General features: G+C 45.3%; 1 protein-coding gene across 2 annotated transcripts in view; it reads left to right on the top strand.

The window, feature by feature from the left end:
- The window catches only part of SEC31B (SEC31 homolog B, COPII coat complex component), a 35,239-nt gene extending 13,655 nt beyond the window's left edge, over nucleotides 1-21,584 (top strand). The window contains exons 10-27 of one of the 2 annotated variants that reach the window (XM_066323934.1): nucleotides 791-943; nucleotides 1,693-1,923; nucleotides 3,338-3,412; nucleotides 3,979-4,059; nucleotides 4,996-5,104; nucleotides 5,493-5,671; nucleotides 6,318-6,444; nucleotides 7,526-7,671; nucleotides 9,059-9,232; nucleotides 9,865-10,047; nucleotides 10,747-10,960; nucleotides 11,346-11,669; nucleotides 12,697-12,735; nucleotides 15,737-15,792; nucleotides 17,031-17,177; nucleotides 17,601-17,717; nucleotides 19,119-19,190; nucleotides 19,730-21,584. In XM_066323934.1, the coding sequence (XP_066180031.1) occupies nucleotides 791-943; nucleotides 1,693-1,923; nucleotides 3,338-3,412; nucleotides 3,979-4,059; nucleotides 4,996-5,104; nucleotides 5,493-5,671; nucleotides 6,318-6,444; nucleotides 7,526-7,671; nucleotides 9,059-9,232; nucleotides 9,865-10,047; nucleotides 10,747-10,960; nucleotides 11,346-11,669; nucleotides 12,697-12,735; nucleotides 15,737-15,792; nucleotides 17,031-17,177; nucleotides 17,601-17,717; nucleotides 19,119-19,190; nucleotides 19,730-19,909 (2,607 nt within the window). In that variant the 3' untranslated portion in view covers nucleotides 19,910-21,584. The remainder of the gene's footprint in view (nucleotides 1-790; nucleotides 944-1,692; nucleotides 1,924-3,337; nucleotides 3,413-3,978; nucleotides 4,060-4,995; nucleotides 5,105-5,492; nucleotides 5,672-6,317; nucleotides 6,445-7,525; nucleotides 7,672-9,058; nucleotides 9,233-9,864; nucleotides 10,048-10,746; nucleotides 10,961-11,345; nucleotides 11,670-12,696; nucleotides 12,736-15,736; nucleotides 15,793-17,030; nucleotides 17,178-17,600; nucleotides 17,718-19,118; nucleotides 19,191-19,729) is intronic. The other variant, XM_066323935.1, reaches the window with a different exon arrangement.
- Nucleotides 21,585-25,728: the final 4,144 nt, after the last annotated feature.

Genomic DNA, 25,728 nt, shown 5'->3' with positions numbered 1-25,728 from the left:
TTTGGAATTGGTTTTCTCTGAAGAAAGACAAATCATTGCCTGTGGTTCTAAGATTTGGCAACCTTAGCTTGATCAGCCTGATGTTGCTTTTTTTTTTGGGTATGCTGGTTAGCTGAATTTTAAAGCTATTCCCTATGGTCCAGTCAAACTTGAACAGGATTATCTTTAGCAAACAACTCTATGCAAACAATGTTAAAAATGAAAAGTGCTTGTGTGTGAACAGCATTGTATGTATGTTCACTGACTCCCTAAATGTCAGAAATCTGGCTCAGGGGCCACTGATTCTTTCTTGTCTAGACAAGAAAGTTTTATTTCATCAGTCTCATCCAATCCAAAAAATCTTGAGACAGTCCTTGAAACTAACCCCTTTGAAAGACTCCAGCAACAAAAAGGGAGTCAGAATTCCTCTGTGAGAAAAACAAGAAATATGTTGAACAACTTTTGACCATATGTTGTCATTATCTTGCATAAAACAAGTAATTTTGCAACTCCTTTGTTTAAGCTGGGTGCTAGGCCTAGCAGTGTTTTTTTTAAAAAATTGCATCTTACTAAGGAAAAACAACTTGAAAATCTCTTAGGGTAAAACTTTCTTGAGAAACAATTGCTGGAACTGTTTTGAAATGCCATTTCTCTTGCACAGGGTCTCAGTGATATTCCAGAGAGAGGTGCTGTACTAGCCTCATTCTTCATTACTGTGGAAAGTAATTAATTCCTAAGCAGTAGGTTTTGTGCTTACTCCACAAAGAGAGGAATTGAATTACATTTTCTTCCTATTTCCATCTGATTCTAGATCTCTTCCTCCTTCAACAACCTGGATCCCTTTGGCACAGGACAGAGCCTTCCTCCTCTGCAGGTGCCAGAGCAAGTAACTCAGACCACCTTGATTCCACCATTAAAAAAGCCACCCAAGTGGATTCGCAGGCCTGTGGGCGTTTCATTTGCAGTAAGTGAATGGAGCATCCTTAGCTAAAAGTGTAATAGGTGTGTTGTCTTGTGGCACAACCCTTTAGTTTCACTGGAGAAGCCTGTCTCTTCCTGTTGCTAGTTGTTTAAATGCCTACTTAAGGTGCATTGTGGTGTCCCATGAAGGGAAATTTGTTTACTCCCTACATTCAGGTATATTTCCAACAAGAAAGAGTTCTGTAGCAGAGAATGCGAGATTATAAGGAGTTAACAAAATCTAAGAAAAATTCGTAAAAGCTGTCCCTGTAGGCTGGCATATGTTCCCAGTCTCCTCTGTCTGTCTCTTTCCTATCCAGGCATTTAATTTTTCTCACATCTTTGTTCCTAAATTGGACAGCTGAATTGTTTTTAGCCTGTTGCTTGACTTGTTCTCTGTATAGTGCCTGTTCTTCACCTCATAGCTTTTATCACTGCAGTCTGCCTCTCCATGTAGCAAAAGAACTAACAGTTCATTTCAATGGTACTTTTTCCTCTGTGCTTCTCTGACACTTGCAATTGCCTAGGCCTGATCAGATATGCACAAGTATCAAGTTTGTCAGTGTTCAGTTCAGCTGAAGGGCTTGTAATGTGAACTCCCTCAGTGTTGATATCATCCATACACACTAAACTCTTGGGTTCCTTGTGATCACTGCTGGAGCTTAGGTCTGCCTTGCTAAAAGAAGAACTAAGTGAGTAGTTTTTCCCTTAGTTTGTAAGAATACTTATTGTGCCTCCCTCTGTCATTCTCAGTTTGGAGGAAAACTGATTACCTTTGGTATTGCCAAAGCTCCTGGACAGCAAATGCAGCAGACTTACCCACATCAGGTATTCATCAGTCAAGTCACTACTGAAACTGAGTTCCTACTCCGATCCAAAGAACTGCAGATGGCCTTGCAGTCGGGAAACCTCCTTGAGTACTGCCAGGGCAAGATCCAAACAGCCAAGTTGCCATTTGATGAGAACCTTTGGAACTTCTTGAAGGTAGGATGGTTGTGGTGAAATACAGAGGTCAGTTCTTCTATGGTCCTGGGGTGGAATATGGTCCCCTCTAGCCCTTTATATTCCTGTTCTTTAAAATATAAAGTAGAATGGAATGAAAAAAATCATTACTTTTCTAAAGCAAGTTGAGGTCTTAGAGGTTGTCTTGGTTTCCATTAGGAATGGTCTTTTCAGTGGACTTTGGGCTGTTTGGACTTCCTGAAACAGGTTTTTTTTCATCTCAATATACTGCTAAGCTATATCTGCCTGCTGCCTGTGGAGCTGTACATTATTATTTTTCAAGGTGAAGTTCAAATGAACAATGAGATACCCCAGAAAAAGGGAGAGAGCTGTGGTCGCATGAGGACTGACCAGCCTTCATGGACAATTTGGTAACATGAAAGTTTGGTAACAAGTGGTCATCCTTCTGAAGAGGCCAGGCTTAGTCTTGGCAGTGGTTTACAGACACTTGTAGCAGACTGTGTGGAGGGCAAAATATTGGGAACTTTGCCATAGTATTATATTTGCATGGGGAATCTTGAATAGGATGGCCAGCTGTTAATCTAGGTGGTGACGGTGGTCTCCATTGCAACAATGTCTTCAGTTGCATTAAATGAGACACATCAAACTGTCATTTTTAGTCAATTTTTTTAATCCAGCTGGTGCGTGGTCCTGAGAGACCACTCCAGCACATAAAGGATCTATTACAATTGATTGTCTTAAACTACAAACTAGACTTCTGTACAAAAGTGTCTTGTAGCACCATTCCTACTTCTGCAGGAACAGTTTCTGAAATGGACTGTTTACAAGTATCTTATCCATGTACAGTTTGATCATTTGTGTAGAAGAAGCAGCATGGGACTTGACTGACACAGACACATTCTCCTTGCAGAATGTTAATTACGCATTAGAGCATATAAATAGTGCCTATCAATTAAGCTATGTGCAGCCTGTGGGAATTTTTGGGAATGTCTGAAATCCTCATCCAAGGAGCTTCTGTAACAATTAACTAATTCTTGAGAAGCCAGCTAGCAATTCAGGCAACCACCTTATCTCAGTTTCATTCAGACTAAAATCAGTCAATTTTCTCTATGAAGAGTTAAGCTCGACAATTCCTAGACTATCCAGGGAATTAATGACCAAGTACACTAGGTATGTATACAGTCATGGTCTTGATACACAGTTGTACCTCAGTTGTAACTGTGGCAAACTCAAGTTTTGCCCTTTTATCGTGATTATAACTTAAATTCCATACATCTTTACACAATAGTTATTAGGTTGACATTTTATAGTTGCTTTCTTTATCTATAAACTGAGCTCTAAACTTTGGTGCTGCCGAAGCAACTAACTATTGTCAGTGTGTCGAGGTCTATGATTTTACATATTTTTTGTCTTTTTAATATCCATTGGGACTCAGGTGAATTTGGAGCAGGAATCCAGGACTAAACTTCTCAAGCTGCTGGGCTACAGTAAAGACGATCTGCAAAAAAAGGTAAGGGGTATCTCCAATAGACAGAAACCTTTACAGGACTAAAACTGCTGCAGGAGATTTATAGGGTCCTACTGGAACTGAGCAAGTGGTCTCATAGCACACAGAAGACCAAACTGTGAAATTTCAGCTGGGAGTCACGTGGAGTAGTATACCCCACTTAAAAACAAACGCAAGCACTTGTAAGGGTGTAATTGTAGCTGTATTGAATCAAGCCAAAGGGGTCTTGAGCCCAGTTACCTTGCTTTCAGTTTTTGGTGCACTGGGAAGTGTTTAACAACAGTGCAGTTGTGAGAGCTTCTTTTAGCGTTCAGCTCTTTGCATCTCGGGGGATTCTTCACCCGGGAAGAAGGTGGCAGGTGGAGACAGTCTGGCATAGTACTGATGGATAATGCTCTGAAAAGGATAAATAGTCACTGATAGGCAGCCAGTCAGGAATAGGGTGAGGTGGAAGTCTTCAAACTGGTGAAAGAGTTAGGGGAATTGTGTCTGGGACTTGCCAGTCTCTTGGTAGTTTTGCTGTCCAGGTGCTTACTTTGCTTTAATCTCTGTGTGTCTGTTACTTCTAGATTGCCTCATGTTTGAGTAATGGGATCACAGATAATCAGCTCCTTCCTGAGGCAGGTGATACAAATGCTGCACCAGATCAGGTATGTCCTGTACATCTTGCCAGCTTGGGAGAGCAGAGGAGGGCAGAATGAACTGGAAGGTCTAATTCCAACCACAACTTGTTGGACTCAATGCTGGCATTGCAGAGGGCAGTTAACAGGCCTGTCAGACCTTCACAGGGTCAGACTAAATGATAATAACTTTCCCTTCTGGCTTTAAAATTAATCAGTGAACAGTGAAGGACTCCTGGCTGTTATTCCTGCAGGAAGGTTTGCTTCACCTGTGTTGATTCCTTCAGTGGCAGAATTAGCCTCACCCCAGGCTAACTTGAGGCAACTGTTCTGGATTTCTGTTGTGAAGCTTCTGCTGTGGTATTTCTTTCTTTTTCACCTCTATCCTCTGAAATGTATTTTCATATAATTTTGGGATATCCATCTTCAGATGCCTTCTGAGGCGTGGTTCACTGTAAATTTTTGTCTTCCTAAACTTATAGAGGTACCTAAAATTTATATCCTTTGATTAACAATCATCTTCACAAGCCTCAAACACTGGTTGAGATATTTTAGGAGTAGCAATTGTGTCCTGCATTTCAGTAAAGCACGCATGTCTGTGGTCCAACCTGTTGTTTACAGATTTTACTTGTTTGTCTTGTCTCTGTTCCATCCAAAATAGTTCAGCTTTCTCCAGGGCTGACAGTTGAGTTGACAAATGTTGCCCAGCAGTGCTGTTGGCACTGACTGTCTTGCACCATCAATCTGCTAAGCTTTGTCAGTTGCAGCACTGCTCTTGTTGCTTCCCTCGTGAAACTCTGCAGATTGATTGCTCAGTGACATGAGTTTCCAAATTGAAATTAGATTTATATGAGCATGCACAACCAAATGGAGAACAGCTCCATACCACCCTGTAATCCACGAAACTGTTTTGGGTAGGATATGTGTGTGCAGTGAATTAAATAAACTCTTGCACTTTTTGCACAGCTTTTGATGAATTCCAGCGATGATGTAGCTGCTGTTTCTTCCTCTTCAGCCTTTTTTGATAACCTCATACCACAGAATATGAGCACATTGGAGATTCCTGTCACAGAAGGTATGTCACATAAAGAGTGTTTCTGCCCTCTTAGGAAAAGCAGAGAGGAGAGAAAACCAGAAAATTAAGAGAGACCAGGAAAAATCTAGTTCACTCCAGCAGACCGATACTTTTAAAACATATGACCCCTTCAAGTGTCATGCACTATGTCTCATTGAACATAGAAATACTTTTTCCAGATAAGAGGTCTGTTAAAAATACAGAAGAATATTCTAGAATATTCTTAGCATCAAGTCTTAGCATTAGTGGGGGTCCTTTGAGTTTCCAAATTTTCTTTTAACTGGGCTTTTAGCTGTTACTGCTTTTTACTGCCTGCTCTTTAAAACAAGCAGGATCATTGAATCTGAGTGTTTATCGTTTGGTTTGACTCTGCTTCTCACCTCTCTAGATACAGATGGACTCATCAGCCAAGCCCTTTTGCTGGGGAATTTTGAGGGTGCAGTGGAGCTGTGCATGCGAGCAGAGCGCTTTGCTGATGCCATCATCTTAGCTATAGCTGGTGGGGATAACCTCCTCAAGGAAACCCAGAAGCGCTACTTTGCCAAGCGGAAAACAAATCTCTCTGTGGTAAGTGATGGGTTTGTGTACACACTGAGCAAGGGAAGGTGTGCACTGTCTTGCCAAATGTTTCTCTATGTGGAGATGCTTTTTCTTTAGTGAAGGAAGTGGAATGTCAGCAGAATCTGTGCATCTCCTATTGGCGTGACATTTACTCTAATGTCTTGGTAGTTTTATGACAGTTTAATGTTGTCTACATAGTATGTCTGTGTTCTCTATTCCATATATTTTTTAATGGTTTCTGTCTCAGCTTCTCCTGCTTGTAACCTGTGGTGCACACTGCCCCTTTACAGCTCAGCTAGGAAGTTCATAGCTTATTAATTTACAAATGGGGAAGTGTAACAGAGGTTGGGATATCTTAACACTGTGCTCCCAGTCATTGATAGCATCTGCTCTGAAACAAGACGTGTTAGATCTTTAGTCTTGTCTAGTGTGGCTGTTTCCATATTCTAGTAAGTGCTTTATAACTTTTTGCTTTCCTTAGAGGCATCAGGTTCCAAGTGCTGTTAATGTAGGGATGCTGAGATTGTTGGACTGTAATGTCCAGTGAGGAAGTTGCTGCATGATGGAAAGCATGTTTGAAAGTGAACTGTTGCTTAGATTGTCAGCTTATCTTTGTCTTCAGTGACTGACAGGCCTTCTGCTTCCCTTACAGCTGCTTTCCTCCATTGTGCAGCAGAACTGGCAAGATATTGTTTGCACGTGTGATCTACAGAGCTGGAAGGAGGCACTGGCCATCTTGTTAACATACTCAAAGCACGAAGACTACACTCAGCTCTGTGGTAAGCAGTGTACTGTGTTTTGGTACAGCTTCCCTTGGGGGGGGTACCTCTGGACTGCTTACAGAAAGAAGTGGATAGAGTTAAGAAAAGAAAGCACTTCTTACTCACTACACCTACCTGGAACTTAAATAAGCGTAGACTTGAGTTAGGAGAATGATAGGTGCATATGGATTCTCTGTAGCTGAGAATCGTGCTGTAAACTTGTATAAGTGGATATTTCTTGTGACCCCTGGAAGTGGCATGGAAAGAAAAATCAGGATAGATGCTATCCCTATGCTGAGACATGAAGCGGGTGATTTTTATTCTGTAGAGAAAGGTATTTTGTTTACAACAAAAGATCCAGTGGGCTTCATTCCATCTAAAACAGGTTTCAGCACCCTACTATTGCCTGGAGATTCCCACACCTCTTTTGGAAATTTAAAAAAGCGTTGGATTTTTTTCACTGAACTCATCTGTCATTTCTTTCTTTTATGTATTTGGGCACACACATAAAAATTGGCAGATATAGAAAATGTTTTGGTTTTTTTTCAACTAGGTTGGCTTTGGGTTTCCCTCCCATTTCTCTGTTATCCAACAGTTATGCAATGGAGCTGGTGAAGGGTCTATATCCCAAGTCTTACGAGGAGTAGTTGAGGGAGCTGAGGTTGTTTAGCATGGAGAAAAGGAGGTTTGGAGTGACCTTACTGCTCTCTCTACAACTACCCAAAAGGAGGTTGTACTTCTCCAAAATAGCAGTTGATAAGAGAAGAAGAAACAGCCTCAAGTTGCACCAGGGGAAGTTTAAATTTGGCATAGGAAAACCACCTACTCAATGGGTTGTCAAGCATTGGAACACACTGCCCAGGGAAGTGGTGGAGTCACCATCCCTGAAGTTATTTAAAAAACAAGTATATGTGGCACTTAAAATCTTGGTTCAGTAGGACTTGGCAGTGCTGTGTTTATAGTTAGACTTGATCTTAAAGTTCTTTCCTCATCTAAATGATTATTTGATTCTAATTAGGTGCAGATTCAAAGCATTTCGGTTAATGAGCTCTTCCAAAGGGGAGTGTGTTTAATGTTGGTTGCATCTCTTCCTCTGTAGACATGCTGGGTGCCCGCCTGGAGTCAGAGGGAGATGCAGCCCTGTCCAATGACGCCTGTCTCTGCTATATCTCATCAGGCAATGTGGAGAGGCTGGTGGAATGCTGGGTAAAAAACCACGAGACTTCGTCACCACTTGCCCTACAGGTACGGGCACTGTGATGTTGGTTTGACTCTTCTTTAGGCCAGTCTGGTATCCCTGAACCATTCACATTTTCCTGTCAGGGTATCTGGCTTCCAGCAGACAGTGGAGACCTGTTTGTGCTCACCCAGGTATCTCTTTCTAGCCTGGATTATGGGCCTGCTTCGAAAGGAGGCTCGTATTCTTAACCATTCACGGTTTGTGTGTTTACATTGCATGTAAATCCAGCCATGGACAGGAGTTACAGCCTACCTGCCTCTCTTACATAATGATGTCATCTCTGAGCTTCCTTTTAGTCAGGAAAGTTTGAGCTATATCTTTTTTTTTTACTGGTAGTAGCGTGGGATACATTTGCTGCTGTGCTTGTCATATATAACTTAATGCTGCAGTTATCTGGCTGTACTTTCAGAACAGCCTTAGCAAAATAAAATGAAGTCTGGATCATGACATTCCCACTGCAAGTAGAATGATCACATATGGGAAGTCACAGCTTGCAGATAAATCAGGACTTCTTAAGTCAATGTTGTTACCTACCTCTCTTAATTCCTATTGATTATTTCATAGAATAATCCAAGCTGAAAGGGACCCACAAGGATAGAGGCCAACTCTTAAGTGAATGGCCCATATGGGGATTGAACCCACAACCTTGGTACTACCAGCACCATGCTCTCATCAACTGAGTTCATCTCAGTAATCTGTTACACTTAAACCAGTCCTGGCTAAGGCAGTAAGCCCTGTTGTGTCTGTCACTTGCTAGAATGAGCTAGACAAGTCTTCCACTTGGATATCTGCAGATAATGCCCTCTGCTCAGAGTTCCCTGGTTTTGTAATCCAACTACTGAGTAAAAGCAACAAAAAGGCATCTTCAGTACTCCTGGTTGTTTTTGAAACTAACCTCCTCCCAGCTGGCAGATACCAGCACTATGGTTCTACAGCTGTAAACACTACTTTCATTTCTAGGAGTTGAAGGAGTTTTGAGTAACTAAAAACTTTCTGGTCCTTTGGCCAGCAGTAGTAGTTTCTTCTAGTGAATTTCTCTTGGTATGGTTTTAAGCCTTCATCTTCCAAACTGATCGCTTGTAACAATAGTAGCTTCCTAGTAAAATGATCACAGTTGATTGGAATGATCTTGTGGCTTCTGATTTTCTTTTTTCCCTTACTCTTAAAATAAAACATCAGGGTTTGCTTCCTGGTTCCTGTTTTTCTCCAAGTGCACCTGAGGAAATGGTCATCAGTGACAGTATTTGGAGCAGAGGGGAGTAACTTCTGTCCACATTGACCCTGATGTCAGCTGAAAGTGGGGAGAACCATTTGGTATTGGCATGAGATGGACCAGTAAAGCTAGTCAGATGCTGAGTAGTCTTATTTCTTCCTTCCCCCTGGATTATTCAGGATCTTATAGAGAAGGTGATGGTGCTGAGCAGGTCCACTGAGATGCTCAGAGGCACAGCAGGACCAGCACCAGGCCCTGTCTTGGCAGAACGAATCACCCAGTATGCCAATCTCCTGGCATCACAAGGATGTTTGGCAGCTGCAATGAATTATCTACCCAGCAGCTCTAAAGAGGTGAGTGAGCAGCAAGCTGTTGTAGGAAAGAGTAATAGAGGGGGGGAAATGGTACTTTATGTGAGAGAGAGCTGGGGTTTTGACATGCATCAGGACTTCAAGTTTCCCCTTAGTTATGCTAACTTGAGAGTAGAGGGGTAGGGTGGAAAATGTTCCAGGATATGGGCTTTGTCTTCATTTGCATTTTCTTTGTAGTGCCTTTGATTCAAGGAAAAGGAAAGAGCTATAGAACTGTAAAACAGTTGATGGAGAATAACACTGGGAAGCAGCTCTCCAGGGAAGCTGCCTCTCTTCTTGAAACTAGCTGGTAGAGGAAGGGAATGGGGAGGTCATCTGGCAGTTTGATAAAAATCCTTGTAATGCCTGAATGTGAGTAGGGCTTGGGGAGGGAATACTCTGAAGACTGGGGGAGGATCAATGAGACTTCATCTGCTTGGCAGTATGGCAGGTGATGTCCCAGATTGTAATTTACCTTTCGCTGAGTTTTTTTTTTCCTGGTGGCTGTTTGGGGACATGGTTAGTTTTGCAGTTTGATTCACAGTGCTTTAGGGCAGAGTCTACTTTAAATGCCTCCCCAGCATTTTCCATCTGGGGCTCTCAAAATGCTTCTTCTAAAGTACAGTTTGTTTCAGCTACTGATTGAACAGCTCCGAGACCGGCTCTTTCATGCTCAAGGAGAGAATGTGGGTGATCAGCAGCCACCCCCTTTTCCCTACACTCCTGTCAATGTAGGGGTCATTAAACCCACAGCAGCCAAGGGTGGTTCCACCCTTGAAGGAGCAGCCCACAAAGCAGGTCCCAGACATCCAGAGAAGGTAGGCTCTAAACTCAAGTGTTCATGACTTGGGAAGAGGGAGGAAGGCTACTGGGTTGTGGAAGGCATATGAAGTAATATGAGATGACATAAACTGCAGACACTGAAGAACTCCTCAGTGATGTCCTTCACTAGAGCAAACGCAAGCTCTGTGGCAATCCAAAATAAGCTGTCTGGCATCTTTTCACAAAGCCCTGTCCTACATGCAGTCACTGAAGAAGAATGTTACAAGTGTAGTGATCCACTGAGATCTCAAATCTTAGGGTGAATGGGGCTGTGGTCATTTTCCTATACTCATCTTACCCTGATATCTTATTAAAATTAGTGTAGTAAGGCTTCATGGCTTCATCTCAGTTCTTGCACAAGAAGACTGTTAGCAAAGTTTTGCTTCCAACCTCTATTTTTCCATTATTTTTCATTTGTTATTTCCTCTGGTTGTGCTTCCAGGAAATCATTTTGTATGGAAACTTGCTCCCGAGGACTAATCCTTTTGAGAGCTGGAGAATACTCTGAAGAGTGTAGTGCTCATCTTGTTGAGCAAGTTATGTGGTGGGAAAAGCTTTTGATTGAGTGTATCCAGGGCACCAACAGCAGCAGCTTCTGTTGCCTGAGAAGTGACAGGGATAGAAATTGCATCTGCTATTACATGTATGCATGTACTCTGTCAGCCATCTGCAAGTTCTTTGTTTTTTAATTGCAGCCCAGCTATCAGTCATCATTTGCCCCTTCAGCACCATCTCAGCCTTCAGTGCCTTCCCTCTTCACACCTCAGCCAGTGCCAGCAATGCCTGTGACACCTCACCACATTGCCCCTCCCCAGGCCAGCACGGGTCCACAAACAAGTGTCTATTCCAGAGGGCACCCATATCCACAGTACAACTTGGGATTGAATCCAGCAACTGTCTCAGGGCCAGGTAAGTTTTTTCTGATAGCTCTGTCCATTTCTAGGTTTTCTGAGACTAAAGCCTTCAACATGGGTGGCTGCTCTCAGTTTTTTTCACAGGCCCATTGTACTGACAAAGAACAAGTCAGCTGTCTAAGAGGCTTCTCAGTGCTTCTGACATATCTGGTTGTAATAACTGTTGCTACATGTGTGCTGATACTAAGGATATATCGGGGTGGAAAAGCCACAGCTGGCTTGGTGGCAGTTTGACTGATGTAGCCTGGGCTGGGGGGGGGGACATAGATTTTAAAGGGTATGGCTTGAAGCAGGGAAGGCTTGCTACCAAGAAGGATAGTGTCATGAGTAGTTGGCACACCAAACAAGTCATGCTGATGCACTCTCTTTGTTGTCTGTAGCTGTGTCACAGTCTCAGCCATTTGGACCAGTGGGAGTCAGACCTGTTGGTCCTGCTCCCTTCTCCAGCCAGCCCTCTCTGCCAGGACAGTCTATGCCCATGACAACTCCTTGTGTTCCACCACCCAGACCTGCCCTCTTCACTCCAGCCTCAGTCCCATCATCTCAGCTTCCTGCAGCTTGTCCTCTCCCTGTGGCAAACCAGTCTCCTCTAGACTTCTCTTCAGCACCTTTCAACTGCCCCATGAACATGGGTTATCCTCAGGGAGGTCCTGGAGCTCCATCCACTAAACCACTTCCAGCAGCCATTCCTCCTCCTCCCACAGGTAAGACTACTTGTGTGACCTGTGTGTCCAGGACAAGCCCAGGTGGGGTTTTCAGTACATAATGGACGTGGATCTTCTGAGGTGTGGTCTGTCTCTGTAAAGGCTGGATGTGGTGCTGAGGCAAACCTTACAGGCACAACGTGCTGAGTCTTGCTGTGGGGGTGAAACAGAACAATGGTGACAGTTTCATTCAGCCTGCTCAGTTGTTCTGTCTCCCAGGTTGTGGTTGCAAGATGATGTCTCTTCAGGTCCTCAGTGCACCCTGAATAGTCATCTTCTCCAAAAGCATCTGCTCTGATGGAAAGGGTGGTCGTTCCCATGCAATGCCTGGTAGAAGGTTTGCTCATCTCGTCCTTGCTTATTCAACCTACGTGAGAAGTGTATTTGAAATACTGGGAGAGCTTCCCTGTCCATGAGATACCCCTTACTTAGCTTCAGCATTAAATTCCTCTGTCTGCTGTGCTCTAGTGCTCCCATTTTCTTCCTGTTGTCATAAAGGGCTTGCCTGGGAATCACTTCTGGATTCCTCACTGCAGTATTTTAGATCCCTCTGTGTCTCCAGTTTGAATCCAGTCTATCATGTGAAGTCCTTGCTAGCATGATGAATAGAAAGAGTGTTGTTGGACCTAATTCCCCGTGACGTTCCTTCTATTTCCCAGAATAATGTTTGTTAATTCTCTGTTTGCTGTCTAAAGGGACAGGGTTAACCAGGCTGTGGAGATCCCTAACAACAAGGCTGACAATCCATAGATTTTTGAGCAGATGCTTCTCCAAGCCACACATTTGCTGAGAGTGAAGGAACTGAGGCTATGTTTGCCTTCACCTAAAATCCTTTGCTGACCTGTGTTTAACCAAGGATAGCAAATCCCACGGTGTGAAATCTGTGGGGACTACACACCAAAGGCTCTAAGCTACAGCTGGACAAATTCCTTCCTGAAAAGCTTTTTGGCATAGTACTCCAGTGAAATTACTCACTGAATGAAAGCTGTTGGTGATCATGCCTTTTCCACCCTGCCTTGATTTTCAGGTTTCTTCCCTTGGCTAGATCCCCACACGGATCATGCAGGTAGTACCCAGAGAAACCTCCAGACCTGTGGGGCAGGCAGTGTTGCTGCTTCCAGTGAAATGCATGTTTTGATGTGTGTGCATGCATGCATGCTCACTGCTGTTTGTGGTTTCCTTGCATGCCTGGGGAGCTATACAGGTGGGGTAGGGAACATACCTGTCCTGAGGATTAGTAAGTGACAGCTGGGGATATTGGAAGCGAAATAAAAGTACTGTGCTATTACTCATGAGTGTGGGTACAACAAATAGGGTCTCCTGCTTTGTGGGAAATAGATTTGTAGAGAATTCTCAAAGCCTGACTGAAGGCTCACCCTTCACAAGACTGAAAATGGAATAAAAGGTTTTAAAATGCCTCTCAGTTACCCCATCTCTAAGTCAGAAAAGGACATAGTCCAACACAGCTTCTTCCTTCTTTATTTTCCTCCGGTTCTGGAGGTATTAGACCATTTTAAGTCTCTGTCTTTTCAGGCAGTTGCTGGGCCAGCAGGACAGGGAAGCAGGCAATTTTCCTGGCTCTCTAGGCAAGGAACAGGCCAGGGTTGTAACTCATCTCTCCCTGTTACTCTCCCAGCCTTGTGCATGGTTTTGCTTGTGCTTTCCCCCTGTGGTTTGGAAGAAGTGAAGTCCCAGCAGAAACAGTGGTGGAGTAGAGCTTCCCAAGCAGAATTTGGGGGCTCTCTTCTAAGGGGAACTGGAAATCCCTTTTGGCTTTAGTTAGAGGGTGAATTTTGGCTTTGAATCATCGTTGGATTATTGGGGAAAATTTGGACCCAAGGGATTTTCTAACTGATACTTTGTACTGATTTCTCTCCTTGGGGTTCATTGATGTTGGAAGGTAGTCATTTTCTAATCTACATTATCAGTGGGGTAAGGCTCAATGTCTTTGTGATCTGTCACTGCAGTGATTGCTGCTTTTTGGTGGGACCATCTACCGAGCACAAATCTCACAGCTTTATTTAGGAAATCCAAGTACTTATAGGCACTTAAACCCCCAAGCAGTCTGGCTGTGTGGAGTGGGACTCCAGAGAGGGGGTTGTCCCTTCAGCAGAGAAACAAAATACCTCAGTTTCTTCCTATTAAGGGAAGATGATTCCATGGCAAGGATTTTAAGCACTTCCTTAGGCTGAAGATGGCCTTCAGGAATTCAATACTGAGAAATTCTCTTCTCCTTGGCAGTATTTTCCCCCAGATTTAATGGCAAGTGTATGGCATGCTTGGTTCAGCAGTGCCAACTGGCTTCCTTGAGAGTGCTTTCTTGCCTGCTATTATTGTTCTGGTTTTGATGTGAATTTTCTTAATTTGGGAAAAAGCAGAAAGTGATTTTACAGTCTCTTTTCCCTACAGAAAAGGGATTGTAAAATCACTCAATCTGACTGGCCAAAATTGCTTGCTTTGGAAATTCTTGACCATAGTATCTACAGTTCATGAACATTATTACTAACACAATGAACAGACACCTCCACTTGTAGAAATTCCAAGTTCCTGAGAGTGTCAGAGGCACAGGGACAGTTGACTCATCTCCTTCCTGGACAGGATAATCCCTGATTCCAGCCTCTGATGGTCTTGTTTTTTCTAGGACAGGCATTGCTGGAGACTGCTGCCATGGGGCACTCCTTTCAGGGATGGTGAGAAATCCTACTTCACAAGTAGCATAGGGAAGATAGCATTTCACCCCAGCAAAATGCACCAGGGTCTGTTGTCTCTCATGTCTGATGATTAAGTGCCTGGCTTAAAGAGTATGAATTAAATAGCTGTTTCCAGTGAGGATACAGAGTGCCACTGGGTTGGAATAGTGCCAAGGACCGCTAGGCCACAGACTCAGTGGGGGCCAGCAGAGTTCTAGGGCATAGAATCCCCAAGCTAGAAATAGGTGCCAACTTAATTAAACTTCTGATCCAAACTCGTCAGAGAGCAAGTCTTGAAATCATGGGAAAAGGGAGGGCAAAAAGACGCTGCCAGAACTTTAATAATAAAGGTAATTAAAGTAATGAAGCACCTTTTGCATCTTTCCCCTGTGATTTTTAAAGCTCAGTTCAGGATCAGTAGCTCATTAAGTGTGGCTCAGAGCTCCAGCAATTCTGATATTGCCCCCTTAGAATTATTCTGTTTTCTCACAGATTATTTCTGTCTCATGGGCTTGAGGTTATTAATAATGGGGTTTTGTCTAAAAATGCAAGTACCTTTACAGGACAGCAGCAGACAAGGTAGTTGCAATTTGACCTTTCCAGAATGAGGAGTGGACGCAAGTCCTTTGATGTCATGTTGTGTGATGGATTTTAAATTACCTGGAATGAGGTTAGAGTCCCACAGAAGCATCTGCTGAGATGCACCTCTGCTCCCAAAGCATTTACTGGTTAAGTCTATTTCCTTCTATTTGGCAGTCAGCAAATTTTGCTAAGCTTTGGTTCTGAACATGATTTTGGAAGGGAACCCACCCCTAAATCTTTCTGACTTTATCAGAACAGCCTGTATTGCTTTGGATTGCCACCATGAGCATTCCTGTGAGTGCTGGTGGGAAAATCTCTCACCTGTAGCATAGTTCTGGCTGTGCTACCACAGTGCCAGATTCTCCAGGGAACCCCAAGAACTTCTGAAATGTGAGGTGCACACTTATGCAGGTCCCCACCAAGGTTCAGGCCTGACTCTGAGGCTGACTTCTGCAGTTTATACAGGATCCAGAAAGCTTCAGGTAGCTAATAAAAAAAGTTTCCTGTGTGGGAGTGGGTGTGTGCCAGTTCAGTCTGATCAGACATCACCTCACGAAGGCTGTGCACACACTTGGATACTAAGAATGAAATTACCAAAGGGAAGGGGAAGCAAGAGCATCTCATGGACCTGTGAGCTGGGTTTGAAATTCCTCAGCTAAAACAGTCCAAAGGTGCAATGACAAGGGAATTAGAGCCAAAGGGCCTTCTCCTGAAAGAAGTTCTAAACTGTGCAAGCAACCATTAATTGTTGCTTTTCATAGTCTGAGGTTTGTGTCTTGTCCTGTGTCCTGGCAGCTCAGGAATCTTGGAGTGATCCCTCTACTGGAAGAGGAGGCCTTCAAAAGAAAAAGGTAAGTTTTCAGCTACAATATGTGTTGGTTCTCTTTTAGCCAGGAAGCTCCATGTAAGAGATACATTCCTATAAATGCTCGCTGTCAAACTCCGCAGGTCTCTATCCATGTTGCTCTGTCTCCATCTGCACTGCATGCATGGCTAGGCCTGGAGTCTAAGTAATCTTGACTCTTTGCCATCCAAAGTCATATGCTGTTCTGCAGGGTGGCTGTTTTTTAACATGGTTATCAGTTCTAATGTTGCATTCTCTGTCAGTACTTCCCAGGCTGCCTACAGTAATTTGTTAAAAATACGGATTTAATCTTATGCCCTTGCCTACGCAATTTTTTTGATAGTGGCTGAAGAGGTCACGTTCACACCTTACAGCTAGGGGCAGCATTTTCCCTCAGCACAGTGGGACCAACAGTGATTTTCCTCAGATGCTGATACCAAATGATAAGGCACTTGTGCTGAGAGAAATTGGGACAGGTGTAGCTGTGAGCTGCCTGCTGTGTTGGTCCTGCAGCTCTCTGCCTTGTCGTGATTGCACTGGAGGGCCTGTGAGCTGAGCTCTTCTGCAACAAATGCTCTCAATACCCCATTTCTGTCACTGCTGCCTGCTGGCAGGTGTGACAAGAAGCTTCTTTGGCATCCTTCCCACCCCCCACTCATCTTCTTTAGCTTGGAACAGACTTCTCGCCCTTTTTTCTGGCAGCATAGCTGGGAACCTGCTTCAGGCTGTGCTCACTACAACAGGATTAGCCTCTTGTTAAAGCCATCTCCTTTTGATCTAGCCCTGTTGGAGAGAATCTGTCATGACTCTCTGGCTTAGCAGGGGCATGATGAAGTGTTTGCAAGAGGAATCTCCCCCCATGTCGTGGGATTTTCCCCAATACTTGCTCAGTTGGACATTTTACTGCTGCTAATCTCTACATTCAGGACTCGTGCCGTTGCAGAGACCAAGCGGCTTTCTGAGGACCAGTGCTCTCAGGGGTAACGGATCTGTTTGATTGAACAATTCCAGAGGGGTTTTCTTGCTGTCGCTTTGACTGTTCATCTAGGATGGAAGAGGAAGGGCCCCATTCTCTGAGTCAGGGGGCTTAAAGAACAGGGATGTGTTCTTTCATCATCTTGAGAACTGGAGACTCTTCAAGTTAGAAAGGATGTTGAATTTTTCTGTGGAGAAGCAACCAACCCTTCTTTCTTGGACTTGGTTTTCTTGATTGTTTTTTTTTTTTTCTTCTTTCTTTGATGACAGTTGCCTGAGACATTTACTCCTCTGGCCCCCATCACAGCTCCAGTGATGGGCCTGCCTGCTGAACCCCAAGGGATCCATCCTCAGCTATCCAGGTTGCAAGAATCTGGCCAGTCACCCCCAGGAGCACCCAAGGAAGGCAGCCTACAGGTACCAGGGAAAGTGGGGCATTCCCCAGGTACCAGCATCTTGTCAAGTAGAAAATAACTCAGTTTTTGAAGTTCTTACTACTTGGCAGCTGCAGAGGGTTTATGCTGCTCCCTAGCCCCTACAAGGCATCTCTGCCTGAGCATTAGAGGAGTTGGCAGGTTGGAAAAAGGACACCAGGGTATGGGTGGGGAGAGGGCAAGGGAGACCAGGCAGGCTGTCAGCCTGCTGAGAGTTGAGAATCTATGGGGGCCTGGAGCTATATCACAGTCTGAAGATGATAACCTACCTCTGTGCTTCCAGATATTCTCTGGGTTTGTGAAGGGGTAAAATGCTCTCTGTTCTCTAGTTTGAAGACGGGAATATACCTGCTTCAGCCTTGCATTCTCCTGTTGCATTCATTCAGCTGCTTTTTTTTCCTGTCAGTATCACCAGCTACCTGGGGAAAGCATTGAGAGGAAGGAGCTCCCCCCTGAGCACCAGGCTTTGAAGGCTTCATTTGAAGGCTTGGTGCAACGCTGCTCAGCTGTTGCCACTGATCCAGTAAGTCCTCCCTTCTCTGATCTTTGACGTTTTTTCCCTTATAGATGTTTGACTGGTGCTTCTTTCTTTTGGTTGGGTAAAGAGAGGAAAAGTCTTGTCCCTATAACCAAATTAATCTCTATCTGCCTCCTTCTTTGAGGCTGCAGGCTTGTTCATCTTTGGGAACTGAGATGCATTCTCTACCTTTTATCCACCACTTCTCATTGCCTTCTTGGAGTAATGATTCTGTCCTCCTGGCTCTTTTTTTTTAAGGAAAGTAGAAGAATTTACTCAGCTAATTCAGTTCCACTGGCTTGATCTGCAGATAGCTCCTGCAGAGCTGGTATTACCAGCTATCTTTAGAGCTTAGAGGGAAAGGCTGAGATATCTCAGGTGGAAGAGAAAGCCAAACAATCTTTGTGTCCAAGTAACTGTAATTTCTTCACCCTGGTTCCTGAAAGGCTATTGGCATATGTCACACTGGGTGAATGTGTCAGACCAGACTGTCTGGAAGCAGAAAAGCAGTGTTTGCACATTGTCTTAAGTTGCTAAGTCTTCCCAGGGCTTGGGGCCACTAAGAAGCGTTCCCGAGTGCCTATGCTTGATAGATGTTAGGAGGGACACTGAGCCCAGACTGCCATCCGAGTGTCAGGCAATTAGAGCAGCATCTTCAGTGTGTTTGCTCTGTGCTTTCTGAGAGTGCAGCACAGCAATTTCTGGGGGATAATCTAAAGGTTCTCTCTATGGACAAAAAGGCCTGTTGGTTTGAGTTTAAGCACTTGACTCAGGTGTTGGTTCAATAGCTGGCTCTGTACAGCAGTGCAAGGTACTTCAACTCCTGTGGCTTCCAGGCTTGTTCCAGCCATGCCCAGAGCCAGGCATTTGTGTTCATGGAGTAAATTACCTGTGAGTGGATTATTCAAGGTGGGGTTAATAAGGTCAGTCTCATCAGAGCTTCAGTACTCAGTCACTTCCTTGGTGGTTTCCTAGAGTGGGAAGGATAGTCCCTTTTTTCCCTAAGGAGATCAGAAAGAATCTCTTTCTTGGGTGAATCAGGGTGAGGCTGTCAGAACACCCCATGGGTCAACTAGTCAATGTTTCTTACACTTTGGAAGTAGTCACTTTATCCTGTGGTCTGCAAGTACTGGCAGAAGGGAGGAATGTCTAGGCTGGAAAATGAGAAAAGGGGCAATCCATCTTTCTGTGTTGGCAAGAGAACGTGTATATATGTACATGTATGTACGTGTGCAGAGTGATGGCATGGCTGGCTTGTATCACAGACGCTGGCTGTCAGAGGCTGAGATGCAGCTGAATTGTAAGGTGCTGTGGAAAGACAGTGGAAGGGAGGGACTGAGTGAAGCACTTTGGCTCTGGAGAGGGCTTTGAAGCTCTGGCAGACGAGCAATATCTGTTTTGCTGCAGAAGACACGAAGGAAGCTGGAGGACGCACTGCAGCGGCTGGAGTGTTTGTATGAGAAGCTCCGCGAGCAGGCGGTAAGTAGACTACACCATTCCTTGCGGTCCAGCTGGGTCCCTGACCCCACCTTGGCACTGGGTTGTGGGTCTTGGTGTCTGTACCAGTGTAACCAGCACATGTTCACTTGGAAGACAAGGGGAATGCCAAACCTTGTAATGACCATGAATCCAGCCAGCCTTGTATCTACTTTCTTAACTTTGGCGCAGACATGATGTAAGGAAAAGCTGAGGAGGTATCTGCAAGGTGCTTTTACCCTTTGAGAAGTATACTGGCACATAGATCCCAGATGGGAAGGGGCAACTGGGAGTGGTTAAGTGTGAACACAGTGTAACTAGCTTTGAAAACTCCTCCGTTGGTGATGCCAGTTCCTGATGCCAACTGGCAGTTGTAGTCTGGGAAAGCAAGAGAAGAAGCAGCTATTCTTCCTGCCAGTGCTTGTTTGTATAGGTGCTGTTTGGTGAAGATGAAGTAGAGAACAGTAAGGAAGGGTGTGGAGAGAGGGACACCTGTGCTATATTGTTGAACATACTGACTCATTTCTTCTCCCTCTCCACAGCTCTCTCCAGCCATCCTCATGGGTCTCCACGAAATTGCTCGATGCATTGAGGCTAAGAACTACCAACAAGGTCTCCTGGTTCACACTCAAGTTGTGAGCAGCAGCAGTTTCAGTGAGGTGTCTAGTTTCATGCCTATCCTGAAAGTCCTCATGACCATAGCAGGCAAACTGAATGTGTAAACTGTGAAGCAGCTGGAACAGTGCACACTAAGAGCTGGTGGACTGCCTCGCCTGTTGATGTGTTGCAGGTTGTGGACTTTCCTTCTGACTCTGGAGAAATAGATCTGTGCCAGTGCCTGGAACTGTGCTAGGCTAGCACACCTGGCCCCATCCACTTTTCAGACAGCCCACTGCTGCCTGCAGCTCCTGGAGACTGTTCTTTCTCTCTTCTTTCTTACTAGACTGAGGCCACTTTTCAGCCCAGGGTTCTCAGTTTGAGGGTGTCCAGGTTGCCCAGAGGTCCTTCTTCTTCTCTATATCCCCAGCACAAAGGGGAAACTCCTTCCCTTCTAGGCTAACATTGCTTTTTATTTTTCAGGAAGCAAACAGGGCTGGTACCTGCAGCACCACCACAGAAGAGCCTCAGGCTCTATTCCCTGCTGCAGAGTAAACTTCCTCAGTGGTAGCTGGGCTGCCTTGGGAACCTAGGCTGGTGTGTCCTCACTTTGTCGGGCTGCAGAAAGGATCTCTCCTGGCTCCTTTCTCTTCATTCTCATCCTTGACTCACCCTTTCACACCTCTGCGTCCATATCCTGCTACAGCTGGGGCTAACTACTAGTCTACTCTAGGCCAGCTTTGGTTCTCTTTCTTCTTCACGCATCTCTCTTGTTTTACAAAGTCAAGTCTCCTGTTTAACCTCTATCCACCTTCCTTTATATCTTTTCCCCCATCAGCTGCAGGCTCAAGCCCCATAATGTTTTGGGTCCAGGGGTGATTTTGCTTTCCAGTTCTGGGAACTCTCATTCAGGAATGTTGGCAGGTTGTGTTCTGTGCACTTCTCCCCAGAGCCAGTCGTATCCTGTCTTGGGGCTAAAAGCTGCCCTTTCTGGCTCCTCGCCTTTTTCACGTCTTTTATTTTAGCACAGCTGGACTTTTACCCACTGGTGTTATCTAAAGGCTTCCTACTTCAGGTTTTTCAGATGGCCTAGGGACTTTAGGAGCAGCAGGGATTGTTTTAGTCCCATAAAGACTTCCCTTGAGCTATCCTGACCAGCCCAGACTTGAGCAGGGAGAGACGGCTCATTGCTACAGGTATGGTGCATTCTTACCGCCTACAATTATAGATACATGCAAAGGTGGTTCTCAAAGGTCCCTTGGCACTATGGTGGTAGGAAAATGCTGCAGGAGATGATGCTGTCAGGACTTGAAGATATGGATTGTGCTGAGACTTGTCATCACTGTGGCAATTCCTCTGGGAGTAGATGAATGAAGCATATCTGTTCTGAGGAAGAAGTCCGGGAAGGCAGATGGGATTTTGGGGATACATCTTTGTGTGTGTACATTTCCCTCTCTTCCTCCCTCCTTGCCTTCTCTCTCAACATCCTTCTTACTAACCAGGCAGCATAATCATTGATCCATAGCTGAGAGCAAGGCTTATTCCCAAGATTTGGATGCAGCCAGCCCCTACTTGCTCTGCTTGCTGCTTGAGTGATGCTGTCGTGGACCTGCGATTCAGTGACATACACGAATCAACCTAGTTTACCATGAGACTTAGGAGGGAGGAGAATCAGAGAGAGGAGGAAGAGGACATGTCTCATTCTCTCCTTTCCAGGTCAAAGTGCCTCCTTGTTGCTGCTGTGTTGTTTCTATTGCTGCGGTTTGATGCACTGAGAAATTACAGAACAGTGAAATAAAAGCTGTGTTTTGTGATGCTTTTTTCATAGGCTTGTCACCTCTGGCTGCATGGGACATCTTCAGTCTGCATGGCCACCCACTGAGAGGGCAGATTTTGGGTTCTGCTGCTATGGGCAGCATCCATCCTGATGTGGTGAGACCTCAGGTCTTACCCACTCCCTAGGCCTGCAGGGTCAGACCTCTGATCTCCACCTGCATCCATTGTGACCATTCATCTGCATCAGACACAAGGCGGCCCCCAGACTCAGGTTCTCTTGAGGAATCTCAGCAGTGTTGGGGATTTTGCACTTGACATCAAGAGTTGAAAGTATGTCATTAAGTAAACAGAGAGCCCTTGATGGCATCATCTCCCATTAGAAATGAATGTTACACCACTGAAGCCATGCAGCTTGAACTGTAAGGATTGGACCTGTGTGGAAATTTATACCCTTGAATTGTCAGTTCTTATCTTTAGTTAATAACTTAGGAATCTATTGGCTGATCTCATTTAATCTTTTAATGAAGTAAGAAGGGCTAAATTGAAACATAGTACTGAGATAAAGGTGGGGGAATCAAACTTCCTTCTTACAAAAGAAAGAAATTCTGATAGGAAAAAAAAATTACATCAGCTAGCTAGTATGTATGTACAAGCCTGCCAGTCAGCACACATGAAACTCAGAAATATGAAGGACTGTATTACATAGCCCAAAGTTGGAGGACTTGGGAGGAAGCAAAGGCTTGGAAAGATTGTTAGGATGGTGAAAATTTGAAGGGCTGTTGCTGGGAGGGGCCCAGGATATATGAGGGATTTGAGTGTTAGGGACACACCACATGCTTTCAAGGAAAACAACCTTTTTTTAGTTCTGCTGCTGGCAGTGGTGAACACCCATTTTGAGGGAGTCTTGAAGAGCTTTTAGTCAGGAGCAGTTAGCAAACAGCCTGGCCTAACAGCTGTCCCCCAGCAGGGAAAAGCGAAGCTGATTTTCAAAGGTAACACTCGTGCAGCATCAGAATGGGGTTGTAACACAGCCCAGGTGACATACATTTGCTGAATGAGGGATGTCCCAGCTTTCTGTGATCACTTAACAACCCTGACATTTCTTAGATTCTGCCTTCAGGATTCAGTTATAGTACCCTGTGCAGTCCAGCCCTTTGCTCTCTTTAACTCAGGCCACTTCTACTGCTGAGAAATAAGCACAGATTTTCCACATATTTCTCAGGTACATATGACATTAGCTCCCTCCAGCAGGTATAGCTACTGCTACCCGGTACTTGTGCAGAAAATGGCTGTTTATCCTGCCTTTGATGGGAGTCCTTCCCACCTGCCTCTCTGTTGCTCTGTTTTGCTTCATGTTTACCTCTGTAAGCATCATCCCTGAAGCTCTTTGTAGTGAAAGCAAGCACAAGGGGGCAAGTAAAGTGACTCGCTTGAATGTCTTGTAGAGGCATGTGGCAGAAGCCCTGTCTCTGCAACCCTGGTGCGGTAAATTGCCCTTCAAACCCCGCTGGAAAGTGCTCCTCCATTTATAGCACCGTCCCTGGCAATATCTCAGTGTATGTGCGGTGAGCAGTGTGGGCACATGGCTTCACAGCGCCCGGGCACCACGGAAAGCATTTTCAGTCGGGTGAGAAGGCCTTTGGGCTGACAAAGAATCTGGGGGGGAAGGGGGCAGCAGGAAAGGATCCCTGGGCACAGAGAACAGAGCTCTAATCCTGTGGCAGATAACATCATGTCTGCAGGCTAGGCTTGTGTGTGTTTGGGGGAGCTGGAGGGGCAGAGATTGTTAGGCAGTATTTGTTTGTAAAGCCACTTGCTCTGAAGATAATGCTTGCACTAACTTCTATTGAGGGAGCAGTGTGAGTCCCCACAAAGTCCTTTCCCAAAGTGTCTTTGAAGCCAAGAACCCATTGAAAGGAAGAAAGGCCAAGAGAGGGGATTAGTTTGTTCAGCAGCTGTGAATTTCAGTGGGAGGCTGATGAACTCCAAAGTCTTTGTTGAGATGTTTTTTGTAAGGAGCCCTGCTGGAGGGAGAGACCCACACCGGGGCCGCGGCCTTAGACAAGAAGGAATCTGAAGCGGCGGGGAGCTGTAAACGGGCCACAAGGACTTTTCCCAAACACTTTTCGGAAAAGGTGTTGTAAAGAGATCGGAGGGGGATTAGCATGTGAAATGACACTTTCCATTGACTCCACTGAGGGGAGGGGAAAAGGGCTGGCTGGCTGATTTATTAGCATTTTGTTCCCTTCTCTATTCTGCTCCCCCAGCAGCCCCCCTCCGCTGTCTCCCCTCCTCCCGAGGCCTCTAAAGAGGCTCGGATTGGAAAAGGGAGCGGGGGGCTGCCTGTTTGTGTGTCATCTGGGCGAAGGTGACCACCTGGGAAGCTGAATGTAAATATTTCTCCTCTGAGGAATGCGCCTTCATTAAACCGAAATGAATACATGGAAGCATCCAATCCGGCCCACAATGGCAGCAGGGCCTTTACCGCTGCGGGCTCCGTGCGCCGGGAGGGGGGACCCGCTGCTGAGGTCAGCACATTCTGCAGCTGCGGCGCCGCCGTTTCCCCAGCGGAAGCAGCGTGTGGCGATGGGGCTCACACTGAGGTGCCCCACATGTCCCCTTCGCCAGCAGCCGCCGCCGCGCCAGCCCGGGCCCCGCTGCCACGGCCTTGGCGGGGCGGCGGAGGGATGGACTACGAGGAAGAGGGAAACTGCTTCTACAGCTTTTCCAGCTGCCCGTGGAACGGGGAGAGCCAGAAGGAAAAGGGAGGCCCATGCTGGAGCTTTCCCTGATGGCCGAGAGGCTCTTGCTTCCTCTTTTCTTTCGTGGCCAACCACAGGGACGTAGAGGAACTGCTGATGGGGATGCAAGAGAAACCTTAGGCAGGGTCACTGTACTAGTAAGAAACTCTGTGCAAACAATGGTGGTTTGTGTGTGAAGTGGAAGTGTTTCAGTTTTCCCTGAGAATGGGCCACGATTTCTTGCAATTTTTGAAAGGCCAGATTCTTGCTTGACAGGAATGCTCTTGCTCTGGTGAGACTTTAGGTCCAAATTCCTGCTTCCCTAGAGGTAGTCCTAGAATCAAGGGACTAATTGATAATGAGGAGACAAATACAGACTGCTGACTGCCTTTAATATATCGGCTATGTAGTGAGCAACTGGGCCCTGCCTGCCCCCCTCCCACTCCATTTCCTCCTGGGAGTTGCGTTGCATCCTCAAGCAAGCTCAGGAGAGAGCACATCCTTTCTCTCATCGTAGGGGCTGAGGTTGTGCTGGCTGGAACTGGTTAGGTCTTCCTGGGCTCAGATGTGTAAGCAGCGTGTTTTAATCTCCAGGACTCTTCAATTTATATATACACACACAAAATGGGATGAAAGAATACCCAGTCACTTAGACACAACAGCATTTTGCAAGCACTTGGCTACTGATTTATTGCATTGGCTATTGGTTTACAAATATTTGCTACAAGATGGGTCTAATGGCCAGTAACAGCTCTGCTGGCTTCTCGTCTGGCTAAAGGACACTTCAAACAGCAAAGCAGATGATATTATCACAGCACAGAGGAAGATCGCTGTGATTGTGCAGTGAGCTTCCCCAAGTTCTGCAGCTGGCAGCTTCTTACCTCCCTCCCCTAGCCTCAGCAAGGGAACAGAGTTGCATCGACCAAATCTTCCTGCTGTTTGCTTAGCCTATAGAATATATACAATAAGTAGTAGAGGAAAAACTGTTATGCATACATCACAGTAACTGTGCAATAAATTAAACTTCAAAGTGCTTCACTTTCCTATTTACACCACCATTAAATAGTAACTGACATTTTCTCAGGCTAGGAAGAAGTATTTAGTTAGTTAGCTGACAGGGTAAGAGTGCTTGGCAAGTACACCAGGACAAGGGGAGTAGGCTCAGCTTGGCAGCTCCTCTCTGGGAGAGATTTGGGAGGAAGGAGGTATTGAAGAAGTGTGAGGACATCTTAATGGCATCAGTCAGGGGCTTTGACAGGAATGCTGGCCTAGAAAGGGAGACCAGACCTGGAGGGTTGGAAGATACAGAGAAAGCATGTAAAAGCCAAGTGATGGGATCCCTTTTTTGGACAGCTGTGTAATGGGCAGGTCAGGCAGCAGTTTGGTCTTGCTTCTGCCATTTCAAATGCAAAGTAAAGCACCGGAGA

Source organism: Sylvia atricapilla, chromosome 8 (assembly GCF_009819655.1).
Source record: "Sylvia atricapilla isolate bSylAtr1 chromosome 8, bSylAtr1.pri, whole genome shotgun sequence".
Lineage (NCBI taxonomy): Eukaryota > Metazoa > Chordata > Aves > Passeriformes > Sylviidae > Sylvia > Sylvia atricapilla.
Note: the sequence above shows the minus strand (reverse complement) of the source record. Positions and strands in the feature narration are given on the sequence as shown.